Below are 17,957 nucleotides of genomic sequence, written 5' to 3'. Positions count from 1 at the left end.
AAGGTAACTAACCAATCTAGAATTTATTAATTTTTCCAATACTTTCGCAATGGATGGTAAAACAGAAATCGGTCTGTAGTTATTAATATCTTCACTATTTCCACTTTTGAACACAGGTGTAACGATAGACTGTTTCAGTATAAAAGGAAAAACTCCTACTTTGAAACAGAGATTAGCTAGATGACAAATTATTGGTGCGACTATGTGTATGGCTAATTTAAGAAATTTGGTTGGAATATTGTCCCAGCCTGGCGCACTGTCAGATTTAAGATTCAAAATAACATTTTCAGTTTCATATAGATCAGTATCCAGGAGAACAAATGAAGATAATTGACTATCAACAAATAGTAAGGGATCTTCAGTTTTGGGGGCATTCAACATAATATCCTCTGCTAGTTTCCTTCCAACACTAGCAAAGTAGCCACTTACATAATTAACAGAGTAAACTGGAGAGGGATTTATATTTAAAAGATTCAAACTTTGAGTTCTAGTTTTATTTAAATTAGCTATAGATTTAATTTTACTCCAAAGTACTTTGCTATTATTTACAGAAAGAACTAATTGTTGTCTATCATAATTCCGTTTTATCTTTTTAATCAGGCTGTTACAGTAGTTACGATACCGCTTAAAGCTGATTTTTAATATTTCATTATCAGGATCGGCCCTTAGCCTTTTTTGCATATTATTCCTGTTTCTTATACATCGTAGGAGGCCAGATGTCATCCAAGGTTTGATATTGCGTTTATTTTTAGGGAGGTACATAACAGTCGAGCTCTCTTTCAGTGAGTCAGTCAATTTCTTTACAAGTTCTTTAACTACCAACTTAGGATCTTCAGAGTAAAGCAATGTATCCAAATTTTGTTCCATAAATATTCTTATAGCTTTGTCATAGTCTACGAAGAGCTTGGTTTTTGGGCACTTGTGGTTACTATGCAATTTAGCTATGCATAAAAATATCATGTAGTGATCGGTAATCGAAGTGTTGAGAACTGATATGAAAGGAGATACGTTCTTTTTCTCTAATTTTAATATGAAATGATCAAGGCAGTTACTACCTCGAGTTGGAAGGGAATGACCTGGGAGTAGGCCATACATAGAGAGCATGTTTAGGTAGTTGACCCTATTATTGGATTCATTATTAGATTCGTTATCTTTAGGTATAAGGTTTATATTTATATCTCCCGTAATTATAATATTTTTATGTGATTTGATAGAATCAAGATATCCACTAAGCGAGTTTATATAGTTATTTGCATTGGTATTTGATGGAGACCGGTAGATTCCTAAAATAATATAATCGTTAATTTCTAATTGCAAACACGATGCATGTTCTAATATTACCTCCTTAGCACTAGCCAAAAGAGTATTTCTAACATAGATAACTACACCATCGTTTTGATTAAGGTGGTGTTTAGTGTTGAATGAGTTGTAATTATTGAGGGATGGAATGATTTTTAGAGGATTTAGTCGACATTCTGTCAGGACTAAAACATCTATATGAAACTTTAGTTGAGATAATGAAATTTGAAGATCATCCAGATTTGAATAAATACTGCGTATATTCTGTGAAACTACTTTTAGATCATTTTTTTTAATAGTCTTTATTTGGTTAAGCTCCTCAATATCACATTGCTGTGATAATGGAGCCATAGACTGGTCTATTTCGTTTAAAGTGACAAGAGAATTAAAATTCATACTGAGGCCTGACTTATGAATACAAGGTGATAAATTAAGTTGATACCTAAGGGTATATCGATAAATAACCAGTAAGATTTAATGATAGACACAGTGCAACATTTATAAGTTATTTGTATGCCTGACTTATATATGTGAGGAGTGATAACATTATTTAATGAGTATGAGTATTTGTGTAGTATGTATATTGTGCCACGTATTGTGTGTGTAGATTTTTGTGTGAGCTCAAGCAAAATGAATAATGAATCGCTTACAGGTAGACTAAACAGTAAAATACAAGTGCAATAACAATAAACAAAACTGTTTGCAAAGACTAAATAAATATTATAGAAGTCAGCATGCAATGACAAAGTGAGATTAAAGAGTATGGCCATTTTAGAGAATAGTCATTTTTCTTGCAATAGCTTGTGAATTTGGGGTTCATTCGTGATTAGGATAATGTGGGAACCCTCATCTTTTCTTAAATATACCTTGCCATAGGCCGTCCAGCAGAATTTGTAAGCTTTTGATTTAACAAGATCGCGTGCCAGAAAATATAAACGGGCCGCTTTAGACGTAAGCTGTTCCGAAATGAAAATAGGTGTGTCTTCACAGGTACGGAACCCCAGATGCTTGGCACATAACTTTGATTTGTGTTTGATATTATAAGACTTACTCATCTTAAGAATCTCAGTTTTTAATATAGTAGAAGACGTTTCTACAATAATTGGTGTATTTTGGACACCCTCTTTTTTTGAACGAATTCTGTATATATCTCTTATATCAGATTTATTGATTTTACAGTCAATGTTGTTAGACAGGCTTAATATCATATCCATTAAGTCCTCTTTAGTTTCATTGTTTTTCTTAGGTACGTTTTTCATCTCAAAGTTTGTTTTGCGGGTATCTCTCTGCACTTCTTCTATTTTATCCTCTAGAATAGTAATATACTTCTTGTCCTCCTTTATTTGTCCTTCTAAGCTTTCTATCTTTTTCCTATACTCTTCGTTATGTGCAGAAAGAAATGCCACCGAGTTCTCAATGTTAGTATTAGTTCGTAAAATTTCTTTGAGGGTAGTTGCATTTTTCTTAAACTCACTTTCTTGATTTGACATTAAAGTTGAGATCATTTTCCTCACTTCCTCCTTAAAATTGTTAAACTCTTGGGAGATATCTTCTTCTCTTTTCCGTTTATTTCGCATAGATATGAAATTGGGTGGTGTAATGGCGGATTGTGTACCCGATATGTGAATATCAGAGTCCGAGATGGATCTATCTAATGTGGTATCCATTTCTCATGTACCAGGGAAGCATAAATCAAAAGGCTGGTTGAAGTCACAGCCTGATAGGGGGTGTGGCCTGTTGTTTGATAATCATATAGTCAGAGGCGTAGCCCACAAGTTAGTGGGTGTGACCTATTGCATGAAGAAGGTCCAATCTCGTTATAAGAGGAGAGGCCAACAAACTTGCGCACGCGCTGATAGGTGAGGGAATAGTAATGGCGACTTACTTATGGTCCGCCCTTGTTCTGTATTGTAGATTAACAATCACTCTTTGATTTTATGCACTCCTGGTATAATTTTACTTTATTATTTGAATTTTAATTTAATTTTAGTTTATAACGAAGCAAATTAAATTCATATACACGTCCACTACTTTCAAAAATCCAGGGGAAGAGGGATATATCGATAGAGCTGAAAATAGGTAACAAGCAAGCAAACAAACAAGCACTCTTTCAAACTACGTATAAAATTAGTATGGATGTGCCACACATCATGTGCGAAATAAATACTTGTGTTATTATTATGATTATTGTTATAATTGTTATTGTAAAGTAACATTCATTATAACAAAAATCTAATTTAAACTTCTTTCAACGTAACTCTTCAATATTTCGAGCAAATCAGTTACAGCGTTATTGGAAATTTTAACTGTATCGTACAAATTTAAAATCTTTTTATCGTCCCAAACGTATTTGTTTTTATTCATATCCCTTTTCATATTACCCATATTAACTTGTAGAGTATCGATACTCGATATTATATAACCAATTTGGTATCTGATGTCATTGTAAAACATTTGCTTAATCTGTTTTAGGGAATCGATCTTTTTGGTTATATCCGAGAACGCTTCGTTTATGTACCTGAATAAATGATTCTTAACTTCGTCGTTTGTCGGTTTTATTGATATCATAGACCTTCTGCCACTTATTGCGATATCTGCTTCAGTCGTACTATCGCTTTCTACTGTAACACTAGAGTTATCCTTTTTAACTTCAACTGTTTTATTTTCTGATTCTGCAGTCGTTTTAGACACTATTTTATTTACTTGTGCAGTATCTCTTTTTACTCTGGTTTCTTGAACATTTCGATTATCTAAGTGAGACGTTGAATTATGAAATTTATTTTTCTTCGTACTATTTTTGTTAATATTCAATTGATTGCTATCTATTTTTGTTGTTGCGAAGTCATTTACATTAGTTAAATTATCCTGTGTTTTTAAATTTGAATGAGAATTATTTAAGTTACCCATGGATTTATTTTCATATTTTATCGGCATATTATTATTTGTCTCTATTTTAGTTATGTTGTCTTGCTTATTCAAATCATCAGGTTCTACAAAGTTATGTGTAACATTATTTGATTTACCTGTATCTTTTTTAGTTGTGTTACTTGGAGTTTTAGCAACATTGTCTAATTCTGTAGATTTAATACTAGAACAATTCAAATCTCTCTTAAATCTCTCTGTTATTACATTCTTTGCCTCGTGTTTCGCGTGTAAGAGTTCACGAATGTCATCAAAATGGTGGTATCGAGTATATTTAACTATGTTTAGTATTTGTGTTAGGACATCTGACAGTTTAGTTAAAGTTTCAGTTAAGTTCGTCTCTATTTTTCTGAACCTTATTCTTTCGTTCAGTGCTTCTTCATAAGAAGGTAATTTATGATTTTTGGTTGCAATAGTAGCATTTCTGTTAAGCACATTCTTTATCCAATCAAACAACCGTCTAGATTCGCTACTAAGAGCCGAGGAATCGTCTTTTATGTATTCTAGAAATGGTTTTTCATGTTTATCGTAGTTTAATTTGACACTATTTTTATTGTAACGTCTTAGTTGGAATTCTTTATTGTGTTTATGTGGAATGGAAGTTGCATTTTGTATGAAACCTGTAAAAGTTGATTAGAATTACATTCAAAAAACATTTATTTAAAATTGGCTTACTCTAGCACTTTTGAAAGATCAAGTCCGTCCATTTGTATCTCTACCACCGGTGAAGAAGGTAGATCCAACCGAGAAGAAGCCGGCAAGAAACTCAGAAGTTCCTCTATTCCAACATCAACAATTTTATTTATTTATTTAAACTCTTTATGTACACCACTACACAGTTAGGAAAATAAAGGACGAATAGAGAGAAACTCAAAAAACTGGGGTAGAATACAAAAGGCGGCCTTATCGCTTAAAAGCGATTAGGATTAGGAGACAACAAGAGCGAGAACAAATAGGTGGTGTAAAATTATTATAAACCTACATTCAAATAACTACATACGAATACATAAACAAAATATACACCTAACAATAAAAGTTAGGTGTTGCAATTTTTTAAACATCATATTCTGAACTGGTGGTAGAGTCACTACAGACATACTGGACATTTCAAAAGTGCTAACGTGATATTTATTAATTATTGAACTATTTCAAAATAGCAAATTCACGCAGACTAAAGTCTGATTCTAACGTATGCTTTAGACACCCAGTTAAATAAAACCATCTTTTTCTATACGTTCATATAATTGAACTGCAGCCTTGAACCCAGTAAACTGAGTTTAGCATACTTAATCGCGTTTAGTTTCAACGATATAATCGGACCCAAGTTACAGGCAATATCTAGTTTAATACACAAGCTGCGATAAAAGCTTCAATAGATAATTTCGCCGATAAGATCCAGTCGGTCGCCGGGCTCCTTCGTATGACTATAATACAATCATTCACATTCTGAGCACGCCGCGCCGAGCGAGACAAATCTCTTGGCTGTCATAATGAAATAGAAATACGTTTATTTAATGAATATGAGCATACATAGTCGAAGTCCTAGCCGCTATGGTTAGGGCTTCGACGTTTGCTTTAACAGTGAAGGAAAACATCGTGACGGAACCAGCATGTCCACCATTCCGCACATGGCCAGCGTGGTGGACTGCGGCCTAAAACTTTTCATTCTCAGAGGAGAACCGTACCCTGTAGTAAACTGGTAATAATTCGATAATGATAATCAATATTTTCGGAACTAAGTTTCGTCAACTCGGCTTCTGGGAACGCTAGTAATCGACACGTAATAAATAAAATAAATATACTAGGACAATAAGCGTAGCTTGTGTTATGGGTGATAAGATGACTGATGAATAATTATTTAAATATTATACATAAATACTTATAATATATAGCTAAACACCCAGACACTGAAAAATATTCATGTTCATCACACAAACATTGTCCAGTTGTGGGAATCGAACCCACGGCCTTGGCTCAGCAAGCAGGGTCGCTGCCCACTGCGCCAATCGGCCGTCAAATAAATAGTAATGAAAACGTGTAACGCACCGTTTTCTCTGGGAAGATAACAGGCACATTAAATTGAATCTAAATATCTATAAACAGTGCGTGCATAGAGGGTATGCAGATGATATAAAATAAGGAAAATCTCCAGTACGAGTTTTACAATACCTAAGGATAGTCATTTTAAGAGTTATAAAAAGCCTACCCTTAAGTATTTATTACTCGTACTGGACATTCTCTTCATTTTATATCATCTGCATACCACGCACGCCACTGTGTATAAATATTATAATATACTTACAAAAAACCAAAATTAATTTCAGCAACATGGTCACATCTAAACACACGAAAACTCCGACTGAAAAGCCAATTTTCCAACTCAAACTAATTTAGTGATGAAATGCAAAAACTAATTTGCACATGAACATGGGAAATTAGCAAGAACATGATTTCAATTATTTCGAACGTGTAGCAAATAAATCCTTATTGAAATTAAATTCTGTATGTTTTTTTTTGTATATTTCTTACTCGATTACCCCGCCAATTAGAAACCGATTTTGATGAAATAATTCTATGGTAAATACCTACTATCGGTTAGCTAATATCCATTTAGTTTTTTTAAGCCCTATTCACGTGCAATCCATCGCTATACCGAATAATTACGCGAGAAAATGCCTCATTCATCTTTATTTAATTTTTTTTTCCTATTTCATTTACTATTAATATACTCGGGTCTCAGCTGAAAATCAGCGTCATTCGTGTACCTATAATGCATGACAAATGCTGAGCTGTACACCCTTTCTGTCTGGTGTAACAGGCAGACATTCTGTTACTGTATTAATATAGTGAATAATAATACGGCACACATCGCCATCTAGCCCCAAAGTAAGCGTAGCTTGTGTTATGGGTACTAAGATGACTGATGAATATTTTTATGAATAATATACACAAATACTTATAATAAACAGATAAACACCCAGACACTGAAAAACAGTGATGCTCATCACACAAACATTTCCCTGTTGTGGGAATCGAACCTGCAGTCTTGCTGCCCACTGCGCAGTGGAGTGCACAGAGGGTATGCACGGGGTATGCAGATGATATAAAATGAAAAAAATCTCCGTTTTGGTCGTTGTTTATTAAAGGGAACTACTTTTTCATAAATTATTTTATCGAAACTGTAACCGTTTACGCAGCGCACGCAGCGAAGCTCTCAAAAGAAAAAAATCTTCATTGATTGATTTTAGCGTGATGACATTTAGCCTATAGCCTTCTTCGATAAATGGGCTTTCCAACACTGAAATAATTTTTCAAATCGGACTATAAGTAGGAGATTATCGCGTTCAAGTAAACCGACAAACAAACTCTTCAGCTTTACATATTAGTATAATATTTACTTATTCAATCGCGTGAAATTTAATTACAATACTCGGTAACCGTACTGTCACTAGATGTCGCTCTTTCGACACCATATAGATAGCAGTTTCTCGATAGAAATTCTCACACTCAGAACTCAGGAAACGAAGTAGAAATAAAACACACACATCCAAAATAGTAAAGTATAATATTTTTTGTATTTACAATTTATTATAACATAATGTAGTTCCGCTAATCTTAAATAAAAATTTAACTATTATTTAACTAAAACTAATATGTTTTCTATAACACGTCGATCTTAAATCTTAAAATACTAGAACTAAATAATATATTGTGCACCGTCAATACGTAACTGCGAATTATATAACAGATAAAAAAAATTAATTGTAGATATGCACTGATATTATGGAGGGTAGAGGTAAGGAGGATCATCTGTGTATATGAAAAAGTGTCGTCAAAATGTATTAAATTAGGATGGCGCCACATTTGCATCAAGGTAACTCTTAAAAGAAGCGCCAAATATTGTTAGAGTAGGCTTGAAAAATAAACAAGAAAGTCAGGTTATATTTACCACAATATTTTGTACAACGTAAGTATGGAGAACGTAAGTTGTTGAAATTCTCAATAATTAACTACTTTAGTCGATAATGACATAATTTTTTTTAACTCGGCATACTTCAATTCATCTACGATTGCTACATTCATACCATACCCTGTGCATCCACCAGCGCCATTGTGGAGGATTTTTGAACTGTTATTTAGCGCATACAACTGGACACTTTTTCAACTTTTCTCCCATATAAGATGACTCTCCTTACCTCTACCCTCCATAACTGATATCTATGTTCACCTCCACAGATAAAGCAATTTCTTTTTTAATTTCTTATAGAAAACGCACACAGCTGCGAAAGAAACAGGTAACGGGTATCGACCGAAGCTTTAAACTCTAGGCTATCAACGGTTGGTGGTGAGAGAAAACGTCGTGAGGAAACCTGCATGCCTAAGGGTTCACCATAATGTTCTCAAACGAATATCTACGATTGAAATCTCCGATACTTTTCTACTATACAACTTCAAGGAAATGTAAGTTTATTGAAGACTAGTTATAGTCGTAAAAATGTAATAGGCCCGTTTTGACATTTGTCATCGCGACGTAACTAGTTATGGAACCATAAGACTGTACTCGATACTCACGATAAATCAATTCAAGTTTGTATCAGTACTTGATTGATATTATTATGTATTGTAAAGTGTTCGTTCGTTCAAAGTATTCCTTTAACTTCACAACCAATACGCGTGACTGGCTGTTGATTATACGTCCACTTTTCAACATGTTGAAACAGAGTTAGTACTATATAACAACAAACACAAAAATCGAGTCAAATCACTATGTTTAAATTAATGTCTAAAATAGAAGAGCCATAGTTAACGTAATAGTAAACAATATATATAAAACTTAAACGAGCGCACAGTCAACTTTACAAGATGAGGAACGAAAAACTGCGCAGTGCGCGCGGGGACGCTTCAGTCATGTGCCGCTTGGTCAGATACATCATCTCAGACCAATTATTTAGAACCCATTTTGAGAACCAAGCTCATTCTTTGCAGTAAAGATAACTACACAATATTTAATTTCGATATTCAGTAAAAAAATGGTTACAGCTCTAGTATAAAAAAAAAGACTGAGAACGTAACTGTTTTCGAAACGTTTCGCAACAATTATAAATTGCATGCTACTATGAAGTAAGCGCAAAAAGAATACTCGCGATATATTCTTTCATATTATTTAACGTCCCAAAAAAATTTACGTATTTTTTAAAACACTGTATGTAATTGATTTTTATTTTTTTGTTTCTTTCAGTTTCGTTCCAAGTTACATTCTATGGTCTTGCACAAATGTTAAAACGGGCCTATTACATTTTTCCGACTATAGTTCACCGCAATTTAATGACTGACGGCTCCCATTTATAACATAATACCGTTATCCATTACGGCTCGATTCAAAACGGGCAATCTTTCAATAATTGTATACATATCCATATAGCATCAGAAAATATATATCTCCATAGGCTGAGAGGTACATTATGTACAGTCTCTGTGACTTATCTGTGAAACCGAAAACCTAATAGTTTTTGAGTAAACCACTGCCATAGTTTTTACTGAAAGAAATCTGATACAGTCCTAACATCACATGCCAAATTAAAATCATGTGATTCTCACTTTATTAGGTACGCGTCGCATAGCGTAGGTACTATGCGCGTTTTGGGCTTTTATCTACAACAAGTAATGTTTTTGATTGAATATTTCTACAGGGTGATTCCTTGTGAAATATACTTATGTATACTTCAATATTATTTCGTAATTCCGTTACACGTTGTATATATAATAATATCAGAATAAATATAAAAGATAACAGCAGTTGCCCGCGTTTATTACGTTTTTTACAAATCCCTTAGGTACCGTCTATTGTCCTGCAGGGCTAGCATGGGCGGGGGACACTTCTCCACGGGGAAAGGATATAACGTTTATCCCCTCACGCATTTATATCCACCCCCCGAGCATGGGCACACGGGTGGACAATATATCCACGGTGGATATAATAGGGGAAAGACGAACCCCCGGTAAATGTCACAAATTAATTATTCTAATCTGTGCTCATGGTTTTGACAAATAAATTTTTCGTTTTCTGTTTTGTTTTAGTTGTCTAAGTTTTTTATTGTTTTTTTTATCTATAAATGTTCCTCGTCTGCGGCTGTTTGTTTATATTATTTATTCTGGATTTTTCAAAGTGGTATAAAACCTACCTTTCGAGAAAATAAAATGAGTGCTAAAAAGTAAGTCTTCTATTATAAAATGTTTGCCAAAGTGACTACCTATTGATTTAGAAGCGTACCTAATGAATGAATGTTTTACAGTGAAAGTAAACAGAGACGTTAATCATCAAGATCCAATCCTGTTTACATATCAAATTATTGATCTTGTACTATTTTATTTAAAGTTGTGCTTGCCTTTTTCTATGGCCCATTAGTTGACAAATTTGTGTTTATTCAGATCAAGACGTGGCAGGACATTAAAAAAGCTGCAACAGCACGGGGACGCAGCACCACAGGCAACATATACATAGTATACATGTTGCTGTAAAGTCAACCAAGTGAAGAATTTATTTATTTTCCAGAGTAGGTATAGATGGAAGAATGCAGGATGCTCATTTATCACACAAAAATAAATTAAAAAGGATGAAAAGGTTAATTTAGAAATTTTATTAATTAAAATATGTATTTATAAATCTTTCTCTTTTTTGTCGAGCAACTGTTAACAATCTTGTTTGATCCATATTTGGATGTCTGATATCGTTCTTCGCTCGTATTTACAAAATTTACTGTCATTTGCTCCATTAGAGTTCTGAAATATACAAATTATATTATGCTCAATACTGTTGACCCAAATTAGTAGGGCAAATTGTATGTGAAAATGCAGGATCAATGATTTATAAGGAACCATTATTATAAGATATAATTTTATAATATTACCAAACATTAATGTGCCCAATAATAATAAGTTATGGGAACTTAAATATTATTTAAAGTATATATTTACAATACACGCCTATAATGATGCATAATATTATAAAGTGTTATGCAGGCATATATAAGTGGAGATGCTTTTTCGGGACTGTAAAGAAGCACCCAGTCAATCCCCAAGCTGCGAAATGTGTCTTTGAGGTACCTATTGGCCCTTTCCACACAGTTTCTTACTTGGCAGTGCCAGTTTGTGTACTTCTCTGCAGAACTATTTGGTGCAGCTTCTAAATCCGGAGTCATCATCCAAGGCTCTAGAGCATAGCCTGAGTCCCCAATAAAATTCTACTTTGTTATTTAAACATGTAAATTAATTCCTACTTGTTTTGCTTTTTCAGATTTTCTCCAAGATTTTAATAAAATGTTGAATAGAAATATATGCACAATCCTACATTGTAATTTGGACGTGATGATTAACCCATGCCCATGTTAAATAATTTATCAGACATTTTTTTTTGTATTTTCTTATATTTCATTACTAAATACAGTATCTACTGCCAAGTTTTTGTACTAATTCCTCAAATAAACAATTTTATTATAATGAGACATTGTTTTTTGTATATTCATATAAATAATTTACCAGACTAGTCGTATACAACATATGCAGCAGAATCCTAGGCATGTAATTTCTAGGTAATTATGAGGAGTATAATATAATGATATAGGTAGGTGTGTAACTATTTTTGATTTGCATTGTTTCCCTTTTATACTAGTTAATGGCAACAATAAGTAAAGTTTTGAAAGTTTGCACATTTTATTTAAAACATACATAAGATGTAGTACTGTCCGATTCTACTTTCATACAGCTGTATCTTTTCATATTTTACTTTAGAGTTAATAAATATGAATTGGTCATGGACACACACCACAATCTGTAAAACATATTTTAAAATTATTAACTTACTTGATTGTTTAAGTTTTTGATAAACTCTAGATCTACATAATTTGTCTTTACCAGTTGAACATCTATCGTGGATCTCCAGAGTCTGTTCCTGGGAATAATATCTACTTTGGCATTAGTCTAAAATGAAATGAAAAATAATTAAAGTACCTAGCATTGAATATCTTTGCTATGTACTTATACTGAAGTACTAAGTACTGACTAATAATTTTATTATTAAAGTAAGTATATCTATATTTGATGAGGGGATGTCTGCCATTGCCAGACGGGTGATCAGTCCTATGTAAGGACCATTCCACCCTATTCCCCATGTTTGAGACACAGGTTTTACTGGTGTCCCGGCAGGGTCCCCCCTGAAACCTACCAGTCTCTGTGGTGAACCTAACAATATCCCCTAAGGTGAGGTTTGGTAGGTCTTCTTCACTTATTCTATCCTTACCTTGTAGTTCCCATCTTACCAACACGTACAAGGGGCACTCGGCTATAAAGTGAAAACTAGTTATCACATCACTGCACTTTGAACAGGATGGGATTTATATTTACTAATGAGAATTATTAGGAAGTAAGTACCTATATATACTCACATACTGACAATAGCTCCAGTAATTTGGGTCAGTTATTTGCTGACTGTTGTTTGAGCAACAGCCATGGTCTTGACCTGTCCCCGCTGATAACTACCGTCCGCTAATAGCCTTAAAGATGTGAGAACCTAGACAAAAAGTGATTAGCCATGCTTTTTTTTAAACCTACGTTCATATATAGATGATGTCTTTGCACAAGGTGATTTTAGGTACTTAATAACAACTTACTTTTATGTGCACTGGTAGTCCATCGACAGCATTTAGTGGTTAGTGCCTCTTTAAGGTCCTCGCACGAGTACAGCACACAATTTTTACCCATCCGAAACAAGTGTTGGAACTCTGCATCGGGAAATTCGAACGGATTACTGGCGTCACGTATAGATCGCCGGTGTAATTTTCGTTCAGATTTCTCCATTTCACTTGAATAATAAGAGCCCCAGAAAGCACGAGACATGTTTTTTTGACTTTAATTCGTTAACAGAATTTTAAACCCACGTCTAAGGACGGGGATAAAATTGTCTCTTTCAAATGTCAAAAAAGGATAGTCTTTCCCCTTTCATTTCTTCCCATGCTATGGGCGGGGGATATATATCCACGAGAAATGTCAAACGGGGATAAATTTATCCTCTCCCCTGTTGCCGTGCTCTGGCAAGGGGAAAAGATAATTATATCCCTTGATAGAGGATATAATCGGGGGATATAATTTATATCTCCTGCCCGTGCTAGCCCTGCTGGTATAAATAACAGTCTTTGTTTCTCTCCGTTCTTTCAACTAACTATATACCATAAATCAAATCGATTGATTACATAGTTGGGGCGTGAAGGCATGACAAACAAACAACTTACTATTCACTAATATTATAAATGCGAAAGTGTGTTTGTCCGTCCATCATAAACGCAGCAACAGAGCAACGGATGTAAGTGAATTTCTGCATAGAGATAGTTTATGGGCCGGAGAGTGGTATGGGCTACTTTTTATCATGGAAAAATGCAAAGTTCCTGTTAGAAGATACGCTTGCGCTCTCGCTTGCTGGCTTGCTTGCATTTTTAGTAGCTTGGATAAAAAGTAGCCCATGTAGCTCATAAAACTATGCCTTTTTTTTTTTAAATTCCACTAGTAAGTAAGCTCTTCTCATTGTGGGAATAGACCCGTGCCCTTTAGTGGGCCGGTAAAGGGTTGATACGATGATAATTTCTTTTGTATGTAATAAATGAATACTAAATTTTGTAAAGGCGCAAAACAAAAGTTGTTAGTTTTAATGATGGGAACTGCAAGGCCGGGACCTTTGATTTGTTTTTATTGAACCCTACGTATATTTTCTATCTAGATAAATAGATATTATAGTATCAGTAAAACTGTCTCGAAATGCACATCCTTTTTAAAAAAAAACATAACTTACCTAACAAAATAAAAGGACGCATTCTTATTGGTCGTTCCACCTACGGGAAATCCCCGCAGTTATGACAGTGACAAGCTGGCCGCTGGATATTACGATTGACGGACTTCCCCGCTGTTAAGATGATGACAAGAGAAATTATCTGACCGTAATAAAACCACCAAACTCTGACCAGGCAGATGTTCGACTGATTTTCACTGGCCACGATTTAAAAAAGAAAGGGAGAATGTGAAGAAGTAAATAGGAAGTGAAATAAAATTCAAAATTCATTTATTTCAAGTAGGCCTAATTAATAAGCACTTATGAAACGTCAAGTCTGTTTGTAGTGACTCTACCACCGGTTCGGAAGGCAGATTCCACTGAGAAGAGCCGGCAAGAAATGAAGACAGAAAAACTAACCTCCATAAAGCTGGAGGCGTCAGAGAAATGGTAATGTATAAAAATATACATGGAAGAGATAATAAAAGCAAAGGAAAGTGACGAAAGAGGGGGGGAGGTAAATGGACAATGACGTAAGTGGTAGGCCAAAAAGCAGGTACACTAACCTGTAGAAGGCAGGATGGATTTTTAGCCGGTAGAAGTCCGACACAATCCATGTCCATGAGGATTTTCCCCTCTTAATTATAAATAAATAATAGAATAACAAAAAAAAGCAAATAAGCTTAATTTTCATGATTAGGTAGCGACCAATAAAAATCACGAATCGATGTGTTCTCACTTTCCTGTCGACCAATAAAAATGCATCCTTATATTGCAAACAAACAAAAAAAAACAATATGCATACATTTATATACCCAGTGATTTTTTTTGAGTCGAACATTCAATGCCCTTTTTAATCTATCCAATCTACAGTAATTCTGAGCAATATTCAAAATAATTAAAGTTTACTTTACACTGACTAGTGATAAGAAATAAATATTATTACAGTATTAAGAAATTCAGAAGCCGCTGATCAAATTAAGTACAATTTTTTTTTATGGAAACTTTTTTTGAATCGCTGCGATTCGTTACGTTAAAGAAACAAACACATAAATGTAAAGGATTTAGTCGGCGAGATAGACGGCCTCCCTTTAATTTCCGGCCGGGGCAATTCGGGAATTCATAATTTCTGAATTTCTGTGACAAAGGCTCCACGCATGCCAAATTTCATCCAAATCCGTTCAGCATTTTTTGCGTGATTGAGTAACAAACATCCACATTTTCACATTTATAATATTAGTAGTTAACTTCATTAAATAAAAGGAAAAAATGTACGGAATTTTAATTTGAATATTAAAAGGTCGCTATACAAAATACAAAGTAACGAACTAGCAAATTAAAAAAAAATCTGAGCGACCTTTTAAAATTTGAATTTTTAATTGAAACCTTCAGGAATTAATTTTTTTTTGGTCTATAAAAATATACCGTAACAAGAAAAAAACCGCGACCTTTTAATAATTTTTTTTGAGCTGTCTCCAAAGGACAGCCACCGTCGAAAACAGACAACATCGAAAACCGATATTTTTTGACGTGAGACTAAAAAAAAAAATTAGTCTGTTTTTTGCGCCACCCTAATATGTATATATATATTTAATTCCACTACAAGTTAGCCCTTGATTGCAATCTCACCCGGTGGTAAGTGATTATGCAGTCTAAGATGGTAGCAGGCTAACCTGTTAGAAAGCATGGTGGTCATACCCCTAATTGATATCTACGCGACATCGCACGGGAACACTAAATCGCTTAACGGCACGTCTTTGTCAGTAGGGTGGTAACTAGCCACGGCCCAACCTCCTACCAGACCAGACCAGCTAAAATTCAGAAATTATAAATTCCCGAATTCACAGCGCTCACCGTTGCGCCGGGGAGGTCGTCTACTTTCCAAAAGTTTTACTGCTGCCTTGTGTGAATTGTGGATTTTATTTCTACTGCATGGCACGACAACGCGCCGCTAACACTCGATATAGAATGCTTCTTATACACCAAACTAGAATTAAAATGTTTATTATTTCTTGCCAATGAATAGTAGACAATGGACGCATTAGCTGGGTCAATATTGTAAGACGAAAAAAAGTCACCGTGTATATATATATATATATGGTAAAACTATTTAAAACGCTGAGAGTAACAATAACCGAAAGGTATAGTATAATGTAACTTATCAACTTTGTTTTAAAACTCAAATTTGATTACAATCACTGTCAGACTTCATTCACAACAGATTGTTATAATATAGAAATCTTAATGAAAACCAACTAGAAATTTGTCGCCGCGTACGTTACTCTGAGTACACCAATTGGAATTTTATATTAGAAAAACGAGGGTTCGATTTCCACAACTGGAAAATGTTTGTGTGATGAACATGAATGTTTTTCAGTGTCTGGGTGTTTATCTGTATATTATAAGTATTTATGTATATTATTCATAAAAATATTCATCAGTCATCTTAGTACCCATAACGCAAGCTACGCTTACTTTGGGGCTAGATGGCGATGTGTGTATTGTTTTAGAATATTTTTTTATGATTATTTATTTTGATTTTTTAAACTACATTGCCTCTTACGCTCTGAAACAACTAGTGTACACTGTTGTGGAAAACAGTAATGTATGACTCCAAGCGCGTAATGCTTCTAGCATAGACAGCAGGGCTAGCTCAGGCTTGCGACAAAAATTAAGCAAAACCAGTTTTTACTGAAAGAAATCTAATACAGTCCTAACATCACATACAAAATTCAAATCAAGTATCTAGTGACACTTTATTAGGTACGCATCGCGTAGAATAGGTACTATGCACGTATCGGTCTTTTATGTTCAATAAGTTAACATTTAGAATGTTTCGATTTTTTTTTTGTATAGAAAAAAAATATGCTTTTTTATGAATTAATACTTTTACAGGGTGATTTCTTATGAAATATACTCATGCAACCTTCAACAGTATTTCTTAATTCCGTTACACGTTGTATTATTTTGAAGGCCGATTGGCGCAGTGGGCGACCTTGCTTTCTGAGTGCAAGTCTGTGAGTTCGATTCCCACAACTGGAATTTGTGATAAACATGAATGTGTTTCAGTGTCTGGGTGTTTATTTTTATATTATAAGTATTTATGTTTATTGTTCAAAACAATTTTTCATCTTAGTGCCCATAACATATGTGTATAAGATGTGTGTATGACATAAAATATTTTAAAAAACGTTTTATATAAACCGACAATTTCGATAAGATTACTACGCACAGCGTTTTAAACAGGTTTTTCAAACAAAACCTTTCTAATAAACTCTTTAATCATAAAATACATTATAGCGTATAATTCAACACAACGGTAATGCCTTGTTTTATGGGCGCCGGGATAAATCCTGAGCGTATATATTTTTAAAAAAACATCCTAGAGCAGCGAATGTTTTGCATCTAAAATCCGGATATAGCATATCGAGAGGTTTAGAGGTGCCCATACTCTTCTTTCACACCTGGCATCAGTAAAATATGTACTCCATGGTTTAAACGTGCATAGCGTATAAAGGGCTCTAGTGAGAGGGAGGTCATCTCGCGAGGGTTTTGCATCTCAAATCCGGAGTGCAGCAAAAGGTTTAGGGGCGCCCAAAACAAATAAAGCATTACCCCTGTATTTTATAATTTTTTTCACACTTCACATACAATAAAATCTAATCCAATCTGATTTCTGGATAACAGGCTCTGGCGAAAGGGACAGCGCGCATTCAAATCGAGCGAGATAGCTATATAAGTATGAACACAATTTTCTTCAGAAGCGGGATGTTCCCTAATTAAAATAACATTACAACATATTGATAATGGATTTCAGCACAACATTACAACTCGCTATGCATGCAATTATGTACTTTAACCATTAAGTAACAGGTCTTGGAAATAGGAATTTTCAAGGTATTATTGTGCAATTAACATTTCA

At 34.3% G+C, this 17,957-nt stretch overlaps 1 protein-coding gene across 1 annotated transcript; it reads right to left on the bottom strand.

The window, feature by feature from the left end:
* Positions 1-3,531: 3,531 nt before the first annotated feature.
* Positions 3,532-6,556, bottom strand: LOC120636743 (MATH and LRR domain-containing protein PFE0570w-like). The gene is made up of 2 exons (XM_039908302.1): positions 6,524-6,556; positions 3,532-4,841 (listed from the first exon to the last, which is right to left on the bottom strand). Exons 1-2 carry the CDS (start codon positions 6,549-6,551, stop codon positions 3,532-3,534), a joined length of 1,338 nt encoding a protein of 445 aa, XP_039764236.1. The 5' UTR covers positions 6,552-6,556.
* Positions 6,557-17,957: the final 11,401 nt, after the last annotated feature.

Source organism: Pararge aegeria (assembly GCF_905163445.1).
Source record: "Pararge aegeria chromosome W unlocalized genomic scaffold, ilParAegt1.1 SUPER_W_unloc_1, whole genome shotgun sequence".
Classification (NCBI taxonomy): domain Eukaryota; kingdom Metazoa; phylum Arthropoda; class Insecta; order Lepidoptera; family Nymphalidae; genus Pararge; species Pararge aegeria.
The sequence above is the reverse complement of the archived record's forward strand: the minus strand, read 5'-3'. Positions and strand labels throughout refer to the sequence as shown.